At 29.6% G+C, this 26,576-nt stretch overlaps 1 protein-coding gene across 1 annotated transcript in view; it reads right to left on the bottom strand.

Annotated features, from left to right (window-relative positions):
* Nucleotides 1-23,820, bottom strand: part of Rbfox1 (RNA-binding Fox protein 1) — a 57,873-nt gene extending 34,053 nt beyond the window's left edge. Inside the window, exons 1-5 of the mRNA XM_035085625.1 lie at nt 23,538-23,820; nt 19,393-19,665; nt 18,399-18,452; nt 8,925-9,017; nt 493-547 (exon numbers count right to left, since the gene is read on the bottom strand). Of these exons, the coding sequence (XP_034941516.1) occupies nt 493-547; nt 8,925-9,017; nt 18,399-18,452; nt 19,393-19,665; nt 23,538-23,807 (745 nt within the window). The 5' untranslated portion in view covers nt 23,808-23,820. The remainder of the gene's footprint in view (nt 1-492; nt 548-8,924; nt 9,018-18,398; nt 18,453-19,392; nt 19,666-23,537) is intronic.
* Nucleotides 23,821-26,576: the final 2,756 nt, after the last annotated feature.

The following is a 26,576-nucleotide window of genomic DNA, read 5'->3' as shown; positions in this document are numbered from 1 at the left end:
AGTTAAAAAAGTCACGAACGTATAATTAGCTTTTTTTTATCAACATTGACGAAATTATCTTTCTTCACATGACTAAATATTACTCTAAGGGAAAACCTCCCTCTTTTCAACCCTCTTCATGAATTGCCTATTCAATGAGGCAGAAGTGATCGTAATTTATAACGATTAATGCTATCGTAAATGTTCAAATAACTTAACAACGTAGTTACTACTAATATCGTACAAAATGGTGAGCAGCATTGTAAGCTAAATCGCATTGTAATAGTCCTTCAAACATAGGAAATATTCATTTTTTGTATTAAATAATCCGATAATATTTCTTTGTGAAATAATACCAACTATTTTCACAGAATATAAAATTCAAATGATTGAAATAAATTTAAATATTAGAGCATATTTGATTAGATTCTATTTTCCTACCTTGAAACTATTCAAATCTGGAGTAAATTTCATTCGATTTTATTGTATTATAATAAAAAAAAATTTTTTTACCATTCGGCACTGTTGGTGGTTTTTTTGTCTGCACTCTCGCTGTTGCGTTGTTCACCTGTCGCAATTGATAAAAATTCATTAGTAAATTGTCAAGCGTGATTTCAGTTGACAAGAAATTCAATAGGTGAACTCAAACGTGGATTCATAGCGAAAACAAAAATTTTTTTATAACTAAAATTTATTTTATTCATCATCATGAAACGGTGAATTTTATTTCATCCACATATGAGTTCAGTAAATCGTTGAAACGTAAAATCATAATAATATCTTTGATGTATTTAAGTTAAATGTACGTACAGTTTAAAAAAAAGGAGCAACTGTCAAATTTAATATTAAATTGAATTATACCAAGTAATTTACTTAAACTTTTGAATAAATGATATTTTTATTCTGTTGATATTTTTATATAACTTTATGATTTTATTAGGAATAAAGAGAATAGAAACAATGATAAATTAATAAATTGAAAATAAATAAAATTTCCTGTGATTTTACGTTTCATTATTTAAAAAATTGTTAAGGAATTAAAATAAATATTGAATTGTACATTTAATTGTTAAACTATTCTCTAAATCTCGTGTCAATCGATCAGAATGAATAATACAAAAGATATAGAAAGGACTATTGTGCTTGAAAAAGTCTAATAAGAAAAATACAGAGTTTAATAAATAAAAATACTCTTGGCACGAGATGCAGAGATCATTTCTTTAAATTCAAGCAACTCAATAGCGTTTTCAATTGAAAATTTTTGGCAATAAATTACACATAAAATCTATAAAAGTTTTATTGCTTGAATCCAAAGAAATCCAATGATGATAACATTTTTTGTTATTTGTTTCATTCTAAAATACCTTGAAATCAACTACTCGTCTTCGATGTCTAAAATGATCAATTTCTTTTTTTTATCTGTTTTTTTTTTTTTTTAGTTCTTTCAAGAAAGTTGAATGAATGTATTTAAGACATTTTGTCTTATATACAGAATGAGAAAAGTATTTTTATTACGTGAGAAAAGATATTTCTCTAAAGCTTCAGATATCACAGCACTAGAGAGCAGGAACAGATGGAGTTCAATTAAGAGTGACGATACTTGACGCAGAGTCGACAAGAATTAGATTAATCTTTAAGTAGCAATCGATCCGTTTGAGGTCGAAGACGATAGTCGATTCTTCATCCAATGGCTTGTTTCTTATCTTCTAACTCTCACACTCAATTGCATTCGTAATTTCTCTGACGAAAATACATTCTCACAATTCTTATTCATTTCAATGACAAACTATTTATCTTCATTTTTTATTTTTCTCACGAAATATTTGTTGTTCAACAACAAAATATCATCATATTTTTATAGGTATATTAAAAGTTTTCTTCACAATTGAAGATATTTTAGAAATATTTGAAGATACTATTCAATAACTGTCTCACATATTTCTATATATTACAAATAAAATTGACAAGATACGAAAATAATTCAATAGAGAATGCAGTTCACGTCACAGTTTCTCACGTACGACAATCGAATGGAGAGAAAGTGGAAAGTGATGTAGAAATGAAGAAATAATAAATCTAAAACATTTTTTTTTCTTTTGAAATTGATAAGAGCTATATTACTTTTTAATATTTGATACAAAAGTTAACCATACATCCACCTTTTCTAATTTTTTATATTTAATCATTTTGTGTTAAATTTTATTCATTACCACACATCAATCAGAGCTCAAAACTATTAATAATATTTTTCAAACTTTAGTTGTTGATTTTTACGTTAAATAAATGACTAAAAATAATTTTGCATCAATTAATTAAAAAATAATGAATTTATGTTAACACTCTACATCACATTCCTTAAATACATTTTTAATTCTACCTCAAGACTATTCACTATATCCTCAAGCATCCTCACACTTGGAGCAAGAAACCAGAAAGAAATATTTAATCTCAATTTTAATTACTGCAACTGAGACAAATTAGCTTTGGAACACGATATAAGAGTAGACGTATCTCAACACAAGCTGCATCATCTCTCGTGAAAATGAAAGAGCTTGCATTTTATAGGTCAAAAAGAGAGGAAAGAGGATTGCACAAGTGGTCTCTTATCCCTAAAGTAACTCCAGTAACGAACGAGGCAAAGAGAGGATAAAAAAGGAATGATGAAAAGCCACATTAGTTGGACGATGCAAGCTCTCTAAAGCAAATATACAAATAAATTTGTAAAATCGTGATGGATTCATTTTTTTGTTTTTGTGGCTGTTTAATCTCTCGTTTGACTTGAAAAACAACTCTTTTCTATAACTGTGTAATTATTTTTATTTACATGTCACTGATTAGTAAGTAAATAACATGAAAAAATATCTAGTTGAATAACTAAGTTCTTTTTTAAAATTGAAAACCCATATTTGTATGTGTTTGAAAGCTTTTACAAACAACTTTACTACGTTAATAATGATTTAAAGTAACCACTCACGTAAAAATGTTTGAATTTAGTGGAAAATAATATTAAACTTTAAGTTATATCGTGGAGAGTTTGGCAAACTTTTGAAATTGAACAAATATGCGGATAAAAAGGTATAATTTTACATATTTTAAGTAGTGATTCACTTTTTTCCGATATTTTTTTCTCTTTATTCTTCAGTGATTATTGTATTCTTTCATAAATAGACTTTCTAGCCTTGGAAGTTGAAGGAAAATATTTCTTTGAATGAAGAATAGTTTATTTTAATAGTTTTGATTTATGTATTTGAATAATTAATCTTTAATAATAACTTGTGAAATAATAAATTTTCATGATTTACAGAATGCCAAAACCACAAAGATAACAAACGGAATATTAGAGTGAAACAGTATAATATCATCTGAAAATAACTACTGAGACTTTACAACATGTTGCAGAATTACATGCTATAAAAGTCATCTCTGCACTTTCTTGTGTCGTAAACAGAAGCTTCAATGCTGATAGTTTTGTTCAAATGACATTATGTTTTATCCTAGTATCTTATTTATTTTGCAAATTAAATGCTGAATCTTTTTTTACAAGAAAAAGGACAATTTTTCACTAAGATAAATTATGCACTTAATCCGATATCTTTTGATATCTCTAACAAATTTTTTTCCTTGAAATTTAAAACTAAAACCAAGTTTGAATACTGATTTTGGAGACGTACTGTAATTCTCATAAGAAGAAAAATATTTGAAAAAATTCAGCTTATTTTATAATATGAATTTTTTATAGACTTTTATATTTATCTTGTATCTAAAATCTTATCTCATCTTGAAACACAATTAATTCCAGAGATTTCACACTACTCAAGGCCGCAGCTGTGTTGCAGTGAATAAAACTAATTTGACAGTAATTAAATTCAATAAACCTCATTTAAACTAATTTCCTTATTTTCAATTGCACCTCAGAGAGTTTCAAGGTTAAAAATTAACAAACAACATAAATAAATATAAAAATACCTTAATGGTATTATATTATTATATTAGAGTTTCAACAAGTATAAAATAACTGTATTTTCCAATTATTCGCAAATTAAAATATTCTAAACTCATGTCATTGAAATCAACTTTAATTATGAGGTACTTTTTCACATGAATTCTAATATTTGTACATAAGTGGTTACTTCAAAAACTTAAAAATATCGAATAAAAAATAAGTAAATAAACAAATAAGAATTTATATTATTAAACGAGTTGATTTGCAGGTTAGAGTTAAGTCGTGTTCATCTGGCTTTCAAGAACTTGACTATGAGAAATTCACTGTGCGATGACAGAACTGAGAAACTTGGCAAATTTCGTGGGTAAACCGTAGGGGTGAGTTTAGAATAAGGGATGAGAGAAGGATCACAAGAGGAGTGTAGTGAGGGGGTCGCGAATCTGCATTAATTTGACTTGCTAAGCTGAAAACTCCCAAGCAAGGTAACACGCGGGTCGAGTGAGTGGACCAAGCCGGGGATCCAAGGGGTTGAGGAAGTTACCAAGTGAGGGATGATGTGAGCTAGGGGTGTGGTTAGTTGAAACACTGGGAAAACGATGCACGTACGGAGGTACTTAAGCCACAGAGTTTGGTCAGAGGACTTTTGTGGAATAGAGAAGGCATGAAGGGAGTTGACTCTGCAAATAGAGGGTGTATCCCTCAATTTGTTTCGCGCGACCTCTCGCGATATCTGAGCATCGCGCAATAAAGTACCAAACCAATTTAAACTTGGTTTTTTGGACTAAAAATAAGTTATCTAAAATTACCAGAGTTAAAAAGAAATGCCAGGATGTGTTTGTTTACTGTTAAGAGAGGGAATGAAAAACAATTACATACTTTTACGACGAGTTTTTAACATTTACGTTATTACTGAATTTTACTTATCCACAATAGGGATAACTATTTTAACTAAATTGTCTTATCATCGTATTTAATATTTGCATTTATTGAGAAATTTATTAATCTAAAATATTATTGTATATACTTCTAATTTTTAATTATATCATATTTTTTATTTTGAATTAATTATTAATTTTTTCAATGAAATTAGAGTATCGAAGACGGAATAAATTTTAAATGAAAAAATGATCATCTATTGATTGAATATAAATTTATACCACATCGCATAGAATCATTGCAGCTAAAAATAATTATTGCAATAATCTTTAAGATTTTATCACAAGATTAAAAATTGATTTTCAACTTAAAAAATATTGAAATGAACATTTTTCTTGTTTCTGATGATAGAAAAAGCTATTGATGTAAACACTAATCTTGACATGAAAAATTGCGGAAAAATACATATTTATAACAAAGAGAAATGTTTTTTCTGAAGCTTAAACTTGTAATATTTTTTATTTAGTTTTAAAAGCAATTTTTCTTTCAGTAAAGGAAGACGGATCTAAAAGTGACTTTTTCCTGATCGTGACTTTAAATGATTCATGGAAGCGCCAAGGATTCAGTTTACTCGTGACCTGTACGGTAACGATAGGCTTTTACGATTTCTACCCTCTCTATAACCCCTTTGCCACCCCGGGCTTCGAAGCCTGAGCTTTTTGCCTCTATAATTCAACCGGGAATTGGAGCTTTACCACAATTGGGTTGTCAAGAATAATTTATTTCTTCCTCTCTTGACTGCAGCCTAAAGAAAAATGAACATTTTTTTCTGTCTAGTAAAATATATTTTAATTATTTTAATTAAATCTTGGCAAATAGTCAATGAATTAGGAAGCGTTTGTTGAGGGTAAAATGTGTTGGAGTGAAAAATCGTGGAAGTGAAAAATATCGTACAAAGAACGTTCATTAGTATAATGGTAGTGAGAGAATGGCTGAGCGCAATACGCGTGTCGTGCATTTCCTGCTTTGTCAAAGGTCGCGCGTGTCTATTCGTAGGTCGCATAAAAGCTCAAAAAAGCACCACGTATATATCTTGCAATGCGATTCCCGCTCTCCCATCATCGGAAGCTCCATTATCGCGTTCGTCCTCGTTTCCTCCGAGCTTTTCATCCCCCCTTTCCCCTTTTACATCTCCCTATTCATCCTCCTTCTATCCTCATGCTTTTCCTCTTCCAGCCTCCTATTTCGTTCCCTTTTTTTACTCACGACTTGTTCCGAAGGGCGAATCCGCAAGCTCTCTGAACCGAGAATATTCTCCGACCTTTGTATAGACTTACACATCCTGCACGACACATCGAGTTGGCAGGGCAACTCTGATTCGAGCGCAACAATGCACAAGGAAAATGATATTCAACGGGCCGAGAGACTCGATTAATCAAGAATTTTTAGCGGTTGCTTTCGTCTCTATCTTTTATTTGGAATTTTTATGTCTGACGTTTGAATTTATAACTCCATTACAATAACTTACTTTGCGCTCGTTACAAAGACTCTAATATGAAGATGCCGATTAATTAATCAAAAGAAAAAGTGAATTTTTTTTGTTAATTTAATCGGTTTCATTTTCTAGAGAATCATTAGCTAATACCTATTAGATTTCATTTTTACCAAGATATTAAAAAATGTAGAAAGATTTTAATTTTTCATTTTTTTTACGTGAAAAATTATTAAATTTTAACTTTGAAATTTTATAAGAATAATATCGAGAAGATTTGCCTCAAAATTTAATTGAATAACTCTAATGTAAAAATTATTACTTCATCAAAATAATTAAATCATGAAAAAATCATTAATGATTGACATATTATATTAAAGTTGAAAAAATACATCTACTCCATTGTTTAATTATCACAAATTTCTATCTCCTTTAATGCTGAATGACATTAAAAAAAATCTTAGCATATTTTAAGTTCAATTTCAATTTTATAATCGGTTTTACCACACTGGATGAATATAATATACACCTTTATATAAACAACACGAATTAATCATACCTCCTGTCACATTTTACCCTCATTGAAATGCAAAACAACAATTAGGAAAATTTCGAAATATTTTAGGGATTGGTGTATAATTAAACATAATTAAAAAGATCTATCACGGAAAAAGTAAATTTGGGTCAAGGGGCTTTTTGTAAAAGTTGAATAAAAATTGAATTTCGATATTTAATTATATGATACCCTTATATAGATATGAAAAAAATCACCAGTTTCTTGCTCAGTTGCGAGGACACTTCTCTCGTGCCCACATGCGTGTTGATATTCTCAGAAAAAAATATCTATATACAGTTATTGATATAAAATAAAAATAGAACAAATAAATAATAATTTGATGCGCGAGAGAGAGTTAATTACAACCTCAATCTAGCAAATACAGTACAGTCTGCCATTTTATATACGACTGAAAAGTGTTTTGTGTTACATATATTTATATATATATATAAAATATAATATATATATGTGCGTTCCCTTCACGTGACGTTAATTGTTGGTAATTTACCTCCAAGCGCAGGTGAGGAAAATAAAGTAAGTGGGGAGATAAATAAGCGCAACATAACAGTGCCAACATTACAGTTAAATAATATAGAAAAATAAAAATGTACATCAAAATAAAATAAAAACAATTACAAAAATAAATTAAAATAAATACATAAATAATAAATGAAAAATTTCATTCATAAATATTAATTGGATAAAAGCTGAATTAATTCAATACGCAAGTTAAATGAAAAAGTTAATTGATTTTAGTAAAGAAAAGATAATACACCCTGGAGAATGATTTACGTGTGAATCACGTGAGAGAGCGGGCAGTGCGAGTTCTAAAATTTACACTTTTATCATGTTTTATTATTTTACTTTTTTTTCCAAATTTTCATTTCCACTTAATAACTTTTCATTCATCTCATTTTTTTCATTCCGTTTTTTTTTGCGCTTGACACTTGGTTTCTTACCTTTTTAGGACACTTTGGACGTGAGGTGAAGGACCCATCCTCAGTGTCCGAGTGTTTGCCCGGTTTAACTCTCATTTGATACGAGATTCTTGAGAGAGATGACCGATTTATGTCATTTTCTTTTTTTATCTGTTTATTATTCTCGCTCGCTCGCTCTCTTTAAGCTTTAAGTTTTTCTCCATATTTTTTTTGCTCTTTTTCTATCTCTCATCTCTCTCTTTCTCTCTCTTTTCTTTTATTCTCTCTCGCTCTCTTTTTATGTCGCTCGCATAATCAACGCCCTCGCAAGAAGCTCTACAAGGGACAACACAAGAGGTTTTTATAAATTGTGTGGACGAGAGTTATTTCGATAGTTGATTTTGCGGGCGTTCTAACGACGCCCGTTGCCAAAACTTCTGTCTCACTGGGAATACTCGAGCTTTCTATTTTTTTTTTTTTTGTTGTTATTACTTTTTTTTTAACCGCATATTTCTCTTGCAACCCCTGTTCAACAAGCACGCCGAGTCAGACAACTAATAATATATAACAGTTATACGAATTTCGCAGAAATATTTTTTCTGACTGAGTTGAATTTCAATTTTTTCTCTACTAAGCCATGACTACGTCAGCTCGTTGAAGAAGTTGCGAAGCAAGAATAATTCACAATATTACTGTTTCATTGATTGTTAATTGAATACCACTGAATTAGATTTAGAAACAAAAAATTAAACAAAACAAAAAAAAACAAACATTAATAGCATTGGAGAAACTAGTGTAATTTTGTAATAAAAATCAACATGAAATAATTGTGAATATTTCTTGTCTGACAGAAAAATAATTAACAATATAATTATATGTATATTTAATAAATACATACAAGCAAGGACGCATGCACGTAAGACTCGTGCAAGCGCCTATGCTTCAAACCTGTGGAGTAAAAAAGAATGAAATAAAGATTTATAAATATAATTAATTAACATTATAAAATATGATGATCAATGAATATAAAATATGAATTAGAATTAATAATTAATATCAACGATAATTATATGTTTATGTATAATATGTAGAGTATAATATAAAAAATTGTTTAATTAATATATAATAATTATATAAGTATAAGAAAGTTGTCATGCACACCTCAATCTTTCTGCCCTCAACCACGGTGCCGTGTAGCCTCTCACGTGCCTGGTCCGCATGGGCACTATTCGCGAATGTTACAAAACCGAATCCCTGCATGCAAGGACAGACAAAACAACATGCATTAAACTCAACTTACAGACTCTGCCACGCTCGACGGGCACGGCCCGCCGACATCTCGAGTACGAGAAATCAATCAGATCGTGCCCCCGATCACGATTTTTTCATTTTTATTATTTAATACTAGTCATTTTATTTGGTTTCATTTTTTATTTTATTACATATTTTTTTCAAAATATTATCTCATTATTTTTTACATTTTACAATAGACATTATCCACAGTCGTCAATATTTAACTTCCACTGCTTCTACTTTAATTTTTTTTTAAACAAAACAAAAAGAATCATTCATTTGCCTACAAAGTTCGTCTCTCTTTGTCTCATTTTTTTATGCCTCACCCTTTTCCCCTGTTCATCGCTTCCCCTTTCTCATCCGCTCATGGACAATGAACGTCTGGAGAAAATACTTCAAAAAAAAAGTGAGGATAACTGCCACGAATAATTAAATCGTCAGACTCAAGACGCGGAATGAAAAACTGAATATTTTTTTTTTTAGAGAATAAAAAAAAGAAAGTCATGGAGTAGAGGGTTGATGTAGGCTGCAGTTTTCATTGCAACTTTGATATCCTTTTGTTGGATGTGCAGCTGATATGGACTTGGAGACGAAAGTTAGCTTGTCAGTGGAGAATAAAAGGACAGGATTGAAGTTTAGAGAAAAAAAAATATTTATCTGATACGACAGCAAAAAGTATGTAGAGGATTTTAATTAAAAACTACTTGACATTAAATTCCTTTAATCTTTTGATATTTCAATTATTTATCTTTTTTTCTTTTTTATCCTTTCATTTAAAAATTCAAATTTATTTTTACTCGAGATGTCGGTGTGACGAGTAAGAGCCTCATATTGCCTTTACGTAGACGCACCAAACTACGTGCAACAAGTAATTCAAATATGGAAATAAATAATGATGTTATAATGAAAATGAGTTTTTTATATTCTGTTATCAATCTCAATATGTGTAATCATAACGTCGTATATCATCACTGAAATTAAAAAATTCGAACAATCACAACTAGTTAACAGTATTAATTTTGTATGTAAGATATATATATACATATATATTTTTATCAAAAGTGTTATTGTATTTTGTGTTGTAATGTTTGTACTATTTTCTGAATAAAAAAAAAATTAATAAACAATGAAAAAGATAGCTTAATATTGTAAGAAATTTTAATTTGCTCCCGTAAGTCAAGCATGGAATGTCAAGTTCGCGCAATGTGAGAAAGAATTTATCTTATTTACAATTTTCTACTTTCGTTGTCACGTCGAACGTCAAAGAATTTAAGAAATTTCTAACTGATATTGAAAAATAAAAAAATAAAATAATTATCTGTGATGAGAGTAAGATTGAATAATGAAATAACGTGTGTATATGTAAAAGAAATAATGAAAATAAAAGAGAGTTATAACAAATAGTAGTGGGGTTAATAAATCAATAAATTTTCAGAATCGAACGTCAAGGGTGCAAAGTGCTTTTAGCCTTAAACGAATTGGTGAAGGTTTGTTCACACCAGTAGGTAGTTTGGAGAGATAGTATAACTGTAGAACACTACGTACACTTGTACTGCAGTGTTAAAATAGAAAATACAATGAGGATAGAAAAGAGTAGAAGAGCGAATACAGAGATAATCGAATTTCTGAGGATAGGAAAGGCCGCCAACAGCAGTTACGACTTTTGCGGATGTTGTAAAAATTGCGTTACTGGAAGAGAAAATCAAATAGAAACTCTAGCTACTATGTTACTCATTTCTACCCTGTATGACACATCCCAAATTATTAACACAAACTGACTTTCTAGCATTTTTGCAATTATTTCCTTTGGATTTTTAACGTGTTGAAAAATAGTTTAATAACTAGAAATTGATTTTTTTATTTTTGATGAGGATAAATATTTTATTTGTTTCTAAAAAGGTATTTTTATTTAGACTTCAAAGAATATCACATCAAATACATTGTTAAGAGGTTGAATAAATATTTTAAAAAATTTTAATTGGATTATTTTATTTTGTTTTTATTGATTTTTCTAAAGTAATTTTACTTCATAAATTCAAATACAGTATGAAATTGAAAAATATTGAGTTTGAAAGTGGCTTTTAATTCATTAAAGCTAAATGTATTTTTTAAAAAAGGAATCATTGATCCACTTAATAATAAAATGCGATAATAATATCCCATATTAATTAAGAAGTTGAGCAATGAAACTCAAAGATTTGAACACAAAAAATTTAATCCTCTAATAAAAAAGAAAGTATAACTTGCTAATGCCAAGAAAGTCTTTTACAGTAACGACAACGTTAAACTTTATGATTTTTTTTAAAACCGTTTCTTTTATTTGTTGCAAACTATTCTCACAGTGAATAAAAAATGTCTTTGTTGGAAAATAAATTAACAGTCTAGCAATGAGACGAGAATAAAAAATGCAAAAGTTGCACAAAGGTCAATGAAAGTTTTTTTTCTAAGATGTTATGTATATTGTATATATAAAGAGACCATTTTATCAGATGTGCAGTATAAACGTACGTCCGGTGCGACTTTACGACTACGAAGCATCGATAATTCTTAGGTGGAAAAAGGTAGTAGTTGACGAGTAACGTGTACTCCCGTTGCACGAGATTGCTTTTGCGGGGTAAGAAGCTTATCCGATCGTAAAAACTGCACGCGGTTCTAGTCTTTACTATGCACGCACTAGTCACTAAAAGTGTTTAGAAATCGTCTCATTGATTTTTCAATCATACAATTGATTTTCATCATCATCAATATTCATTCATTTTAATCACGAACATAAATCACCGATGAATTTTAAACGTAAAAAAAAAAAAAAATTGACTCAACAACATCAGAATAAATATAAATATTTATTTATGCTTACGAAAACGCTTTTATTCGAACAAAAAAAAATCAAGGTAAAGCTGACTTCGCCACGCTTGGTGGTTAACGATATGGATAATTATTGCTAGAGCTCTCCTAGATCGTAGATCAGACACGCGAGCAAACGACGAAGAGTTTTATTTTCTCTCGCTTGACGGTACTTTAAGGGATGATGACAGGGTAAAAAGAGGCGGAGACAAAACTTTTGTAGCTTACGCTGCAAAGTGTGAGACCAAGAGAGATCGTGATCGGTTAGTTACCGAAGCTATACAAATGTTAAGAAAGCTTCTGTCTTTTATTAACTGGAAGGAAAAATTATATTCTACTAGAATTACCGTTATAGTTTATAAATAATCATTTTTTCACTAATTTACGACATTATTGCTAATTTTTACAACTGTTTGTACCGTAAATAAATACAAATAAATAAAGTGTGAAAAAGCAAATAATCGTGGTACTCAGATTGGTAGAAGAACAAGTAGTCTGAATTCAAAAATGTATGGAATAGAAAAGTAAAAAAGAAAATTAAATAGAATTGTAAAATTTGTGATGGTTCTGATGCTATTTGATATAATATTTGAAAAGATGGAAAGGGGGTAAATATAACGTTTGTAGCAATAATTACGCTGCAAAAATTATCTCTCTCACGTACATAAAAAAATTAAATAATGTTTCCTTCCAGTTTATCAGCAAAAATCAAATCCGTACATAATTCAAACTCGTGGGAATTCTTTGTCTACATAATGACAATAAAGATTTAATTTTTTATTGTCATGTTGAATGTATGTTTTGTATGTGTTAAAAATGGTAAAATTAAATTGAAAAATATTAAATACAAATTTATTATTGATAATCGAAAATAAATAACCGACATAATGAATTTTTATGTATTTAATCAATAATCAATTAACCACGAATGAGAAAAAAATAGAACAAGAATAAAAATAAAATTACTAAAGACTAATAATGTCGTCGGTTATCCGTGAAATCGAACGTGACACGTCCGTTTTGAATACGGTGGAATAAATATATATATGTATGTAACAAGTTACGAGACAATTCGCAACAAAAAAAAACCAATGGCGTGTGGGTAAATAAATAGATCATATAAATTCACGTGATTCAATATTTTGTTTCAATTAAAATCGTGTAACAACGGCTTTTGTTAACGGTGAATGATATAAATCAAAGCCAGCCTTCTATCTAAACACATACGGTGAGTGATAAAAGAGAAAGATAATAAAAGCGTATATATATATAAATATCAATAACTTTGGCTGTTCGTTAACAAATAAACCCGTATTACCTATGAACGTAAGCGTGCGTCTACTATTTACATACAATAAGATATATTGAACTCGTATAACGTTAAATCTGTGTAAAATGTGTGTATTATGTCAAATAAATAAACAATTTAACAGCTGGTTCGAAAGATGCAATAATAAGTGACTTCATGCTTGCTTTCGATTCTGACTGAGTGACTCTACTTTTTTTATTATTTGTTAATTTATTAATTAATAAAAGCACGACTCGGGAAATATTACGAATCCCGACGACATTTACTAAGTACCTCGTAGATGAGGTGCCTTTAGATATTTTTACTTTATTTACAGTGACGCGAGACGAGTCAGATTTGAATTCACACGTAATTTGATAATCAAAATTCAGAAAATGTTATTTTAAGAAATATACACTACTGTTAATAAAGTGAGGACGGTCCCAACCTGAATTATACACACCAATGCACCATAATATCGTTTTGATTAACATTAAATTTTCTTCTTTTATTCAATAAAAATACTACTTCAATAAACTATTAGCTTATTATTTTGATATTATAAAACATTCAATGAGAAAATGAATTTTAAAATTGAATAAAAATTTTCATAATTGAGCTGATAAAATTTTTTGGATAAATTCATTTAAAACAGTTTGAAATATTACTAATATTTTTTCAAAAAACATATCAATTATGAATTGTGAATCAATTTTCGATTTAATTATTTGATATAGGTATTTATTTTAATTTGAATAATGTTTAATATTTGTTCAAATGGATTAGTTAAAATGTGTAAAATGAAAACTCATGATTAATAACTAATGTAATAATTAAATTGAACATATTAATGAAAATATTGAATAAAATAACAAATGTATGATGCATTTAATTTCAGAAAGACCGTCCTTATAACCAATGGGAACTAAATGATAAAAAAGATGCGGAAGGCTTTCTAGCTAGAAAAATGCAACAGCTCGTCTAACAACTACGAGGACTAACACCATTGGTTATTTACGTTGTAGGCAACGCGTAACTGACACACGTACGTTGTGCGAAATAAAGTGTCGCCGGCGAAGGACCATTTCGAAAGCACATACTTTTATAGAGCAATATAAATTTTGATTAACGTCAGAACAAAAGTGGAATTTATTTATCTTATAAAAGCTTTTTCAAATTACACTATAAATATTTTTATTATTATATTCATTCATTTTTTTTATTATTTTTCATTTGTTCTCAAATTTATTAGACTGTTACAGAGCTTTGATTTTGTGATCTTTCCTCAATTCTTTATTAATTGCAGTGCTCTTATCAAAATGTAATAAAAAAATTTTTAATTAAATTTATTAACGATGTAACAAATATGTATTTATAAATTTTATGATTAAAAATGTTTTAATGAATAAATAAATAAAAAAGCTTTTATTTACTAGAAAAATTAAGATTTGTTTGTAGTTAGTTATTTTTATATTTTAATTATGATTTTATGATATTTGAGTATTTCATACAAAAACCTCAATACAATTATAACATTAGATGTCCAAAAACATGAATAGAATGTACAAAAAGCCACAATTATGTGTGGTCTAACTTTATATTAAACTTGAGGTAACTTTGACTAACATGTTTTTTATCAAAAAAAAAGTTGGTCTATGTGATTTAAACATTTTAAATCAGATTATACAACACCATTTCAAGTTTAGAAGCACACATAATACAAGAATAGAGTTATTTATTCGCTAATACAACTAAAGTTTTAATACTTGAATAAATAATCATAGAAAAAAACTTATATTTCAACAAAAAAAAATGTTAAAAAGTAATCCAAGAATAAATATTTATTAAAAAAGTTGGATAATTATTTATTTGAAGGCAAAGCTGTCAATAAAGTAATGACCAATAATATATTTTATTGGTTGACAGGTTAATAATTCTACTATTTGAAAGTTTAGAAAACTACATAACATTAATAAATTCCATTCTAAAATGGTACTCCAAACTATTAATAATGTTTTGAAAAGATTATTCCTTGAATGAAATAAATACATGTGTAACAATCTAATAATAAGAGTAATACTAAGATGACTTTCGAAATGTCCAACGGCATTAGCATTGCGTACGTTTGACTCGTCTATTAAGTCATTATTTTAACGAAAGAAATTCCTTGAGTTGCTGTCACTTTAATATAATTCCAAAATGCTGCACTTCGTTAGGGATGCCACATTCCATTTACATTGACGAAGCTTTCGAAAGTATTATCAGCCTCCTTTACGGCTAAAGCACAGTGCTTTTACAAAATGGAATATTATATACTACCCGCCGAGTCTAGCTTGGCGAATTGCGGATTAAAAATGAAAATTAATTAATACATAAAATATATATAAGTAATAAGTATAACAAATATATAATACGACGTGTATATGTCTTTTAATATGTGAAATGTACGATTTTGCAGAAGCAGTATGGTAGCTGAAAATAATTATTAGTATTACAAGGGAGGATATTTATCATCATCAACAATTGTTTTCATATTTGACGTTATTCGTAGTGTAATAAAAGTGGCAATTTTTTACCTCAAGATTTAATTTATTAAACAAACAGGTACAAATTTCCTCCCTTGGTCTTTTATATCCTTAAAATAAATCAAGAAACACTGGCAACACTCGCTTCCAATCGATGTCTAACAAACATCGTTTATTTTCTTAAGGCTGAATAAATTTTCCTTTACTCTTGCTGTCTACACACAACCGATCGATCTACATTACCTATACGTAAAAGGACTCAACCAATAAGACATCTCAGTATAAATACTAGCACACAGATTGGTTTCACCTTTTCGTGTCATATCTTCAAACTTCTTGCATGATCAAGTAGTTTACGTTTAAGCTGATCTAAGAACTCGTTCAAACGTCATTAAAGTACTTCCTTGATCATCGCACGAATTCTTGAGAAGCTTCAGCTGGAAGATCTATCAGGCCTGATAATTATATTTTAAGTACACGCCAGAAATACAATGCATGAAATGAGGTCGTGAGAATGAAACGGACGCTGAGATATACTTGGAGAAAAAAAAATAGGATGAAAAACTGGTGAAAGAAATAGCAGTAAATGATGGTGGAAAATTCCGGTCATAGAGATATTGATCATAAAAGTACTTGATGAGTACGATCCGGTTGTAAATGAGTTTAATTAATCCTAGATCGAGAAAGACCGGGGGTCACCCGGAAACTGAAAGCGGCCCGTTCGCCGCCAGCTGTGCTTTACCACCTCTTTCTAACCATCGTTTCGTATACACCCCGAGAGACGTGATTGGTAGTTACGATGGCGGATGTGACACGCGAGGTGAACTTCCGGCATGAAACGCCCGCGAGTAGAACGAGCCTCGTACGTGGTCGGACGATGAGACGAGGTCGAATTCAAACTACTATTGTTACTTCAACAAACGTCCAATTCGAATAACTCTTCTTTACAGCTTCCGTTAATCGATTCTTGATGAGATCGGAAATGCTCAAGTGCAAACCTATGCAAGTGTGTCAAGTGATGACGACGTTGTTATCTACTTCAGCAACTTTTACAACATTTTTTTTCTAATGATAGAAATTTAGAAGAATATTTTTTTCTAGAACTTTGAATAAAATAAATTTCCCATTGTAGATTTAGAATTAAATTAATGACATTAATTATTTAATTAAATACAGTTGGTGAGTATCAGACAGCTTTTAAGCTGTAATTTCAATTAAATACAAGTTGAAATGTCACAGAACAATTACTATGTCAATTGATAAAGATTCAATTCATTTTTCGAATGAGCTTTCAATTGAAACACTACAAGTCAGTTCAATATTCATATTTAATTTTTAATTAAAAAAGAAAAAAAATGAATTATATTATCATATAATATTTTTGGTAAATCAATCTAACTTTATCGAATAAATTTAGCAAAACAAAAGTTTCGAATATTTTTTAATCCAATTATTAATTTTCCAACAATTTTATGTCCAACAAATTCACTCATAAAACAGTCCTTTTTCTGTCCACCAGTTAATGAAATTTATAAAAATCATTCGTTCCAAAACATTGAAACTAGAGCGACAGAATATCGCAGTTAATACAGATAAAAATAAAAACAAACAACTGTTAGCTTCAACTATGGGTCATAGGTCATAGAGAAGCACGTGGCAATAGATACTTGATCAAGTATATTTATTTACAACTGAATATAGCCTCCTCGCACTCTTGACCTAACAGGCGTCCTGAATATGCAAGCTCACCCGGATGCCGCATGTCGTCGAGATGTATTACTGCGGATCTTATCCCCTTCCCATACTTTACTGACTTGTCTGTCATCCATATTGAAAACTATTTGCATTTTAAAGCCTCCTTCGACAACGATATGCGAATAATGTAAGATCCCAAATTTTCATCATTATAAAAGTGTTGCTGACTTGATACAAATACGTTGGATTTCAGCGAATGTTGCCAGTGTTTATCAAAAAAAAAGATCAAGACGGTAAGCACGCAGGATAATCCAAGACAAGAATAAATGAATAAATAGATAAAAATAAAGTTACGTTGAAAAAAGGATGACATGATATAAAAAGTTTGATGCTCTTGAGCTTGCAAAGCTCTTAAGACGTTTCTTATTCTTTCTAAGAATGACGCAAGATGAGGAGGAGGAGGAAAAAAAGGAAACTTGTAAAAGGGAAAATAAAAAGAATTTCAAGACGTGAGGGAAAAATAAAAATTGACAGTAACAAAGAGAAAAGTTTTAACGACGCGACCATCGGAACAACTTTAGATCTTGGGTGATCCTGCGTTACCAAAACAATTACAGTTGCCTAGTATCTCCGTTCAGGATGTCGTCATGTCACAAGAAGAGGAACAAAGTTTGCCAATAAAAGCCCAACCGTGACTGTGCGGCCAGTGAAAAAGCATGGAGAGTTAAAGCTTACTCGTTCAAACCTCGAATTATCGACATCACTTTTTTCTATTTTTCTTTGCCAACTTTTCGACTTGCAAAAAGATACGACAAACTTTCTATTTGGTACAAGCATAAGGTCCAACTTGTAGGAAAGTGGATAACTGCACAATTTTTATCAAATCTCGTGGTCGATCGACCTCCTGAGGAGATACTGAGCCAATGAAATTTTTTTTCACTTTTTTATGTCTTTTTTTTAAGTCGCATCCAGGGGATTGCGATCGCTCACCTTGCTTCCACGTTCATTAAAAATGATCTCTACATCCAATATCGGGCCATATTGCTGCAAAGAAAAAATTTAAATTATTCCAATCCAAGTAATCATCATGATGAATAAATTCAGAAAGCCTTTTTTTATTGTTTAATATGAGATCACATAATTATTGATGATATTGAGAAAGATTTTTTTATGAAAGTTGGAATCTTATTACATATTTTATTGAAAGAATCTCTCTCAATATATATTGAAATCTTTTTTTTTTTAATTCTACAAATGTACTTTTATTTCACTGTTCATTTTTATTTTCTAAACATAAAAAATAAAACAATCTTCTTAATTATATGTAATTTTATTCTTTATTTCAAGTTTTATAAAAATGCTTGGTATCAAAGAGTTGTAAGAATTCGAAACAGGAAGTTGAAAGAATACATAACATGTGTTCCTCAATGACGTTGGATAAATATTTTTTCTAAAACACTCTGAAGTAATTTAAATTATTGGTATTCAAAGAAATCATTATGTGACCTAATTCTTTATTGCCATTTAATTGTATAAAAAAATATCCAAGTTATTTCTATTTTGGAAAAGAACTTTAGCCCATTAAATAACTTATAATTATATTGAAGTTATCTTTTATATAATGCATCCAACATAATTAAATCAATTTTGAATTATCATAATATCATAAAAATACTTTCATTTACTCATGAATTGAAATATCTTTTATAAACCGTCTGTAGAATCTAATCTAATTTTTTTTACATCTACTTTTTTTTATCATTTCCAAAACTTCTTTGAATCAAATCTTTTTCTTAATAAAAAAAAAAGCTTTTAAATAGATTTACTGTTGAAGTTTGGAAATGCTTTATTAATTTTCCTCAGCTTGTGTTTTTTACTCGATCTTTCATAAAACTAAATTGATATTATTATCTACAAAAGCTTTTCAACTGACTCAACATTTTCGTGATATTATCTAGCAGACAAATGATGATTTGCAACTTACCCCAAACATTGCCCTAAGATCAGGGTCTCTAAAACGAAAAGGTATGTTGCTGACGTGAAGTCGTTTCGGTTGACCCTTGAGGTCAGATCCTTGTGTTGCTGTCGCCGTTGTCGTCGCTCCCGACGTAACAGGGACCATGTTGTTACCTTCAACGCCACCCTCTGTGCTCGTCTCAGTTCCACCTGAAGTTGGTGCTGGTTGCTGACCTCCGCTACTTGCTGCTGATGCTGCGGCCGCAGCTATTGCTGCTTGAAATACCTCCGACTGCTCCACCGAAAATAAAAGAAATCCAATTGTTAAACAATCATTCAAATATTTGCTATTCTGTTGCGCAAATAACATCCTTATTGTAATTATATTATTATTGATTTTTATTTAATATCAATGTATAAATTTTTTGAATAATGAAATAATAATATGTAAAATGACCATTTGTATTTGTGGATTGAGTAATGGTAATTAATTTATTCTAGCGAGAATTTATTTTAATTTATAATGCAAAGTTAAATATTAAAACTGAAAATAAAAGGATGTATAAAATTTGTGATTAAAGCTTGGAATTTAACTGGTTTTATTATGATTTATGCAAAAATCGACTTTGCAATGTAAAATTTTAATTATTTCCAAAAAAATTTGGATGAAAATAATATGTTAAATGTTTGTTTGTTTTACAGAATTATTATGACCTCATGCACATAGTTTTACATAAAATGTAATAAAGTTTACGGAATTGTTGAAACATAGTATTTATATTATAACACTGTTCGTTTGGAAACCTTACGTGATACAAAACAACTAAAAGTAGATTTCAAATCAGTATTATTTATTTAAAGTAGTATGACAAGGCTGCAATTTTATATCTATATCCTTAAGTATATATATGTACATATATCATTAAAGAATGATAAGTATAAACACGAATACCATCAGTTAAAGTTATATATGTATTTACATAAAGAAAAATACTTTATGAACTTTCTTGTGTAAGAATTCAGTGATTAGCAGTCGACAAACTTCTTATAAAGGCTTATTTATAGAGAAAAATAAGCTGTCAATATATTTCTTTCTTAATCGTTTGAATGTTTCTATTATGAGCAACAAGTATTTTCTATCCATTTAAAATCATGAATATTATTGTTTAACTAATTTTATTAGCAAATGAAGTAGATAATTCAAAAAGAATTTCATACAATTAGGGTTCTTATAGGGATTTTGTTGTTTAATTGAAATGGCGAGTAATAATCGGACATCATTGATAAAATCTATTATATCTAAATTAAAAAATGTAATAAAAATGTTTTTTTGTACTTTTTTCTAAGTACATTTACATCATTACCTTTTTCAAAGTGTAATTACAAATCAACGTAAGTTGAAATCACATCATTTGAAAATTTCGTTTTACAAAAAGGTAATTGATGAACAACATACTAATAGAAGCATTTTCTAGTAACTTAAATGAAGGAGAAAATTTAATTAACTTCTGAGAGATTAATGAAATTTAAGCTATTCAATTAATAATGATGAAATTTGCTTCATTTTACTCGATTGAGATCAATATATCAGAGTAAATGGTGTGATCAATTGAGTTGATCACTAATACAAGATATTTGATATTCCTATTGCACAAGGAGACGTATATAATACTGTTTGATATTCTAACACGGTTGTCTTGTTTCCGATCATCTAAGTAGAAATGGCAGGCTTTACGAGGCGAGAATAATATAAGGATACATAGAAGCACATCAGAACAACGAGCTTACGAATATCCCGAGTATCATTTTATGTATTCAACTCTTCGTCTGTTCATCCTCAATCTCTTTACATCTCTGTCTCAATTTCTAGAAACCCATGTAAATCACGAATAACTAATTGAGACAAAAAAGACACTAAAACAAAAGTCTGTCTAGTGAAACGGATGTGAAAAGTAAAAAAAAATATCAGAGGTTATTTTAAGATTTTTATTTTTAATTTTTTTTTTTGCAAACTCTCGGGAAAAGCTCCAGGAAATTTTTAAAGCAAAAAGTTGGAATAAAAAAATTCAGGACTTCCTTGGAAAAGAAAGAAAAGTTTTTGCAGGATTATCAGAACGAAAAAAGTGTAAAAAAGAGAAAAGTTTGAAAAAATCAAATCATTAAGCAAATGTTTCAGAATTATTAGAGAAGGTAATGCAACCCTAAATTTCGTGAAACTCAAAGTTCACTTGGTGAGAATATTTCACAAAGTTCACGTACACTCTGCCCTCAACACTGCAATTAGAGAATAAAGGAAATTATTCCATGTGGAATCATAATTTTTACAAGCTCAGGGAAGTTGGGAAAACACTGAGAAACGAACGATAAATAATATAAAGCGTAAATTATTTGAAGTAATTTTTTAATGATGTACTCTAATGACTACCATTAATAAAATCTTTTTAATGATATTATTTTTAATGTTTCCTTAATTATGTTCTTTTTTTTTAATTTCTTTCAAAGTATTTTATTTTATTTTATCCTAGCATGTAGAGAACGAAAAAGGAAACTATAATGAATTTGTGGTGAGAGCAATGTAGTAAATGGTTTTCAAAATATTTGTTAATAGTTGATTACATCAGTAGCAGCATGAAATAAAAAAATTTCGAAGGCTGAGTTAACCAGAAATACGATGAATAAAAGAACAGAAATGAGTTCAGCTACAGTTGTGGATTTTCTTTCAAGAAAACTTGATTGGAACGTCAAATATTTATTCGAGACCTGGTTTTCTCTTCTACTTCGTCTTTGAACCATTTTTCCTTTGTTGAAGAGAAATTTTTTTGTTCATCCTTCTTTCTATGTCATGTCGGTCGTCTGAAGGGGGCGGACAACAACACCGTGAGTGTTTTTCACGGTGTTACGTGGATGGAATGAGAAACAAGAGTCTTTTTTGTAGTTTACTTTTAAAATGGGCATTGTTTATTCTTCAGTTTATTTTAAATCCAAAAAGCCAAAATTACTTTGGTGTCAATAGATTTTTCATTATTTCAACTTTACTGCATCGAAAAAGGAAATTTCATCAATCAAGTGTAATAGGAATAATTGAAAATAAAAATTGCGGTTTAACAATAATGTTGTTTAAAACAAATATTGTTTAGTAGAGTTGTCAGATATGTTGTTTTAAATTACATTTATTATTGGAATTCAGAAATATGAACAACAGAGAAAAATATAAATGAAAATTATAAACATTGTCATTAAACTCGATGTGGAATTTAGAGAAGTATCGAATATTGAAGTAAATCATTTATTTATAAAAAGTATTTCGATAAAATAGAAGTTTCCAATAAAATTTATCTATGAATATTAACTTAGTAGCATTAATTAAACGTCAAGGCGTCTTTTCCAGCTTATTACAGAAGACTAAGACGAGATATGAAGTTTAGAGAAGTACTTGTCTTGGTAGAATTATGAAGCAGTCATAAGGAAGTTTATGATAAAGTTTACATTATATAAGATAAGATTATGTTTCTACCCATCTCTTTTATTATATTCATCAAAAACAAACTCATTAAATCAAGCTTTACCAATAAAAAGTACATTTTACATTCACAGGCATGATCAAAAAAAGAAGACATCCAATAAATAATCGATAATTCACTAGAAAACTGTGATATTCAAAGTGTTCAAAGGTACAGAATATAAAAAAAAATTAAGAGCGAATATTGATACTGCAGTTTGCCGACAAATTGGAAAATTTTCGGTCAACTTGAATTTTTGATAAAACGGTAAAAAGACTCTAGGCCACGCCCTATTCTTTTAGTAGTGGAACGATATCGGCATTCAGATAACTTTCTTGCTTTTTATACTTTCCTCACTTTTTCTTATAGGCGTATAATACATATACATTGTACTTGTTTCAGTATACAAAATTTACTTAGCATGCATCGAAACCAAGCAAATTAGCATAGTATATTTATAGTCACCGTGGATTTTCATCGGATCTAAGCAAGTCTGGCGATGAAAGCCGATGTAAAATTCAACAGCCTGTTAGGCCGGACCTAGAATACTAACCCTTATAAAACCACCAAGCGTATCAAACTGGAATTCATGCTTAAATTTTCATTTTAATTCTAATCTACAAAGTGGGTCGAATGAAGACGAAAATATTGATTACTTATATAAAGAACTTACAATCGCCTGTTGATCGACACCATTAGGAGGAGGTGGAGGACTAAAACTAGTAGCAGCTGGTGCACCGGGGGTAGCTTGATGTGGTGTGCCTTGTGTAGTTTGTATCTGAGGGCCGCCTGGGGTTGATTGTTGCTGAGATCCAGTTGTTTCTTCCTTCGTTGGCACTGGAGGTGGTGGTTTTACTTCACCAGCAGCTCCTGCTGTCCCCACGACTCCAGTTACCCCGTTCACAGGGGGTGGAAAAACACCCCCACCGTAAGGCGCAGCCATCCCTGTCTGCACCACGTGCTGTAACAAAATATTTTTTTCATTTTAGTTGTTTTATCCTTAATGTTAATAAAGATCTTATCACGAGTCACCTTTTAAAGCTTGTTTGTATTTCTACATACTTTCTGGTACTTAGTTTATAATTAAAATATCATTTTTAGTATATTTTATAAATATTTAAATAAAAATTATTCTATATATACATAATTATTATTAGCTGTTGTGATTACTGTTTGAATTAATATTGAAAACTGTTAGAAAGTAACTGAATACATAAGAATTTCAATCGAAAGATGGCGAAAGTATATTTTAACATTTTTGGCAAAAAACTATTGATGTTAAATGTAATATACTAAATTTTCTAGACTCTCAGGCGTTTATCAATGTTTCTATATAGATGAATGCACTTCAAATCCTAGTGTTTTAATTTAAAACACTTCCAAATTTGAGATTTGCAGTGTACATATGTATACATGGGGTTGTTTGAATTCATTTTTAGGGTTCGAATGCTTTTAGTAGCCTGGTAGGGTAAATGTTAAAAATTCAAGACCTTGAGCATAAAAGTTGAAAAATAAAATGACGTATAAAAGATCATATCAAAAAGAATATCAGATACCACCATACTAAGAAGGGTAATGTACCCTCGAGGTAAATAACAAATTATATAGGGGCCAGACAAAATTTTAATATTATAAAAAGTAAATTTGGAAAAGATGCTGTGTCACTTTTCATGAAAATAAAAATATTTTACTCAATAAAAATTAATTTTCGTGTTTAATAAATTTGTCCATTATTGTTCATGAGCTGTTATGTTTATTCTGATCAATATCTTTTTTTTAAAAAATAGCTGTCAATCGATTAAGCACGTATCACAAGATAACATCAAAATATAACAATATTAAAAATAAATTCTAGACATCTGTAGAAGACGTTAACAGTTGAAAGCACCCCAAGTAAAAGGGAAAAGTTGCCTAAGGGTTTTCCTTAAAAATCTTCCAAGGTTGAAAAATATAATAGGCCAACATCACGAGTAGGCAGACCTGCCAATTCTCGATGGAAAAATTTTACTTGCTTCAAGCGATAGAATGAGAGTATTTGGCAATTTGCCATCGAAAACCTGCGGCTGTTTCAAGAGTTTCAGTGACTCTTGAATGCAAAATAGAGCTAAGTGAGAAGGGGTAAAGGGTTGGAATCATAACGAATATCCTTCTCTCTCGGCTCCTCTAATCTACACACCCTCGTTTCTGTGTATATTCTAAATCGTTTTCTCGATAAGCAGCGACATGCTGCGTAGCAGTCACAGACCCCTAAGGGTGTTTTTCCCTTTCCCTTTACGCCTCCCTATATCTCTTTGGGGAAACTATCAACCCTTGCGAGTTGAACATCCAGGAGTGGATAATAGCTCTGGATAATTATCGAACGGAGCCAATGTTTCCAGCTGCTGTTTCTCGTATTTCGCCAAATACTGATTTTCTACAACTAACATTTCCACTCTGTCTCAATGATGGATATTTGTACCAATGTAATATTGTTTTCATGTTACAAATTAACACGAAAAATATATTTCCATGTTATTTTTTGCTTAATTGGAATTATTTTTAGAATTTATTCCTATGGGTTGAATAAATGTTTTAGTTGAATTCCATTTTGAAATGTTGTCAAACTAAATATTACAGCTATTGAAGTTTAGAGTAACAGACAAGAGAAGGAAACCTTGTAATTGAAAGATTAATTGATTTTTCCTTTATTTTAATTGGAAAAAGTTGTTTCTAAAGTTTCAGAATAATCAATTTTTCGAAATTTACACAACTTATTCAGGTAAATTTATTCACCATTAGTACTTATTTGTCAGAACACCTACTTTAATTAATCGTCTTAGCACTTTATCGAAACGAATTTGCGTATTATCATGATTACCCTAGAACTTTGTAACGAAGTTGATAATTTCTTAATGAGTATTACTATTAAGATGATGATAATCCTTATTTATCATAATTAGAAATATTTTCCTTATATTTCAATATCACATTCGAAGTTACCTCAATCAGAATTTTGATCTCTCTTCATCAATTTTTTTTTTTCACAATAAACAAAACTTTGATAAGGAGTTATATTTTCTTAAGTACACTGAAAACGATTTAAGCGGATTTTATTTAATCCATTCTCTGCAATGCAGACTCTCAAGATTTCTCATTTTTGTTTATTCTATTGATTCTTGAAAAAATTTTAGATTAAATCTAAAGTAGTTTTAAAATTTGAAAAATTTTTATTATTCGAATATTGAGTAATATCATGAAACAAAAATAATGAAATATTCCAATGAAATTTAACGATAAAAACATGTTTGTAATCATAAAGCCCTCGATTGTCATAGAATGCTGATTGTCAGTTAACACACAATTATTACAAAATGTATAAAAAATAATATAAAATTTTTCCAGGTGTTCATAGGTTATTATTCAATGAAATTTATGTTGTATGTGCATAATAGTATATAAAGGGGGAACCAGGACAAGTCATAACGAATGTCATTTAAATGAAAATCCACATCATGCAGTAGAATTCATCTCCTGTACTTTCCAGTTCTGTACACGTATACTTGACACCTATGGTTTTGTTTAAATGACACTCGCTACATTTTACCGTGTTTTACCTTCATATAGATAATCTCTAGAGAAAATCTAAAATAATTTGAGAGACGTTAAAATCCAAAACTCAACGAAAATTGTATTACGAATTTAAAATTTAATTATGTTAATTTTTATTCACCTT

Source organism: Chelonus insularis, unplaced genomic scaffold, assembly GCF_013357705.1.
Source record: "Chelonus insularis isolate UGA/USDA-ARS -01 unplaced genomic scaffold, ASM1335770v1 contig_3_pilon, whole genome shotgun sequence".
NCBI lineage: Eukaryota > Metazoa > Arthropoda > Insecta > Hymenoptera > Braconidae > Chelonus > Chelonus insularis.
The sequence above is the reverse complement of the archived record's forward strand: the minus strand, read 5'-3'. Positions and strand labels throughout refer to the sequence as shown.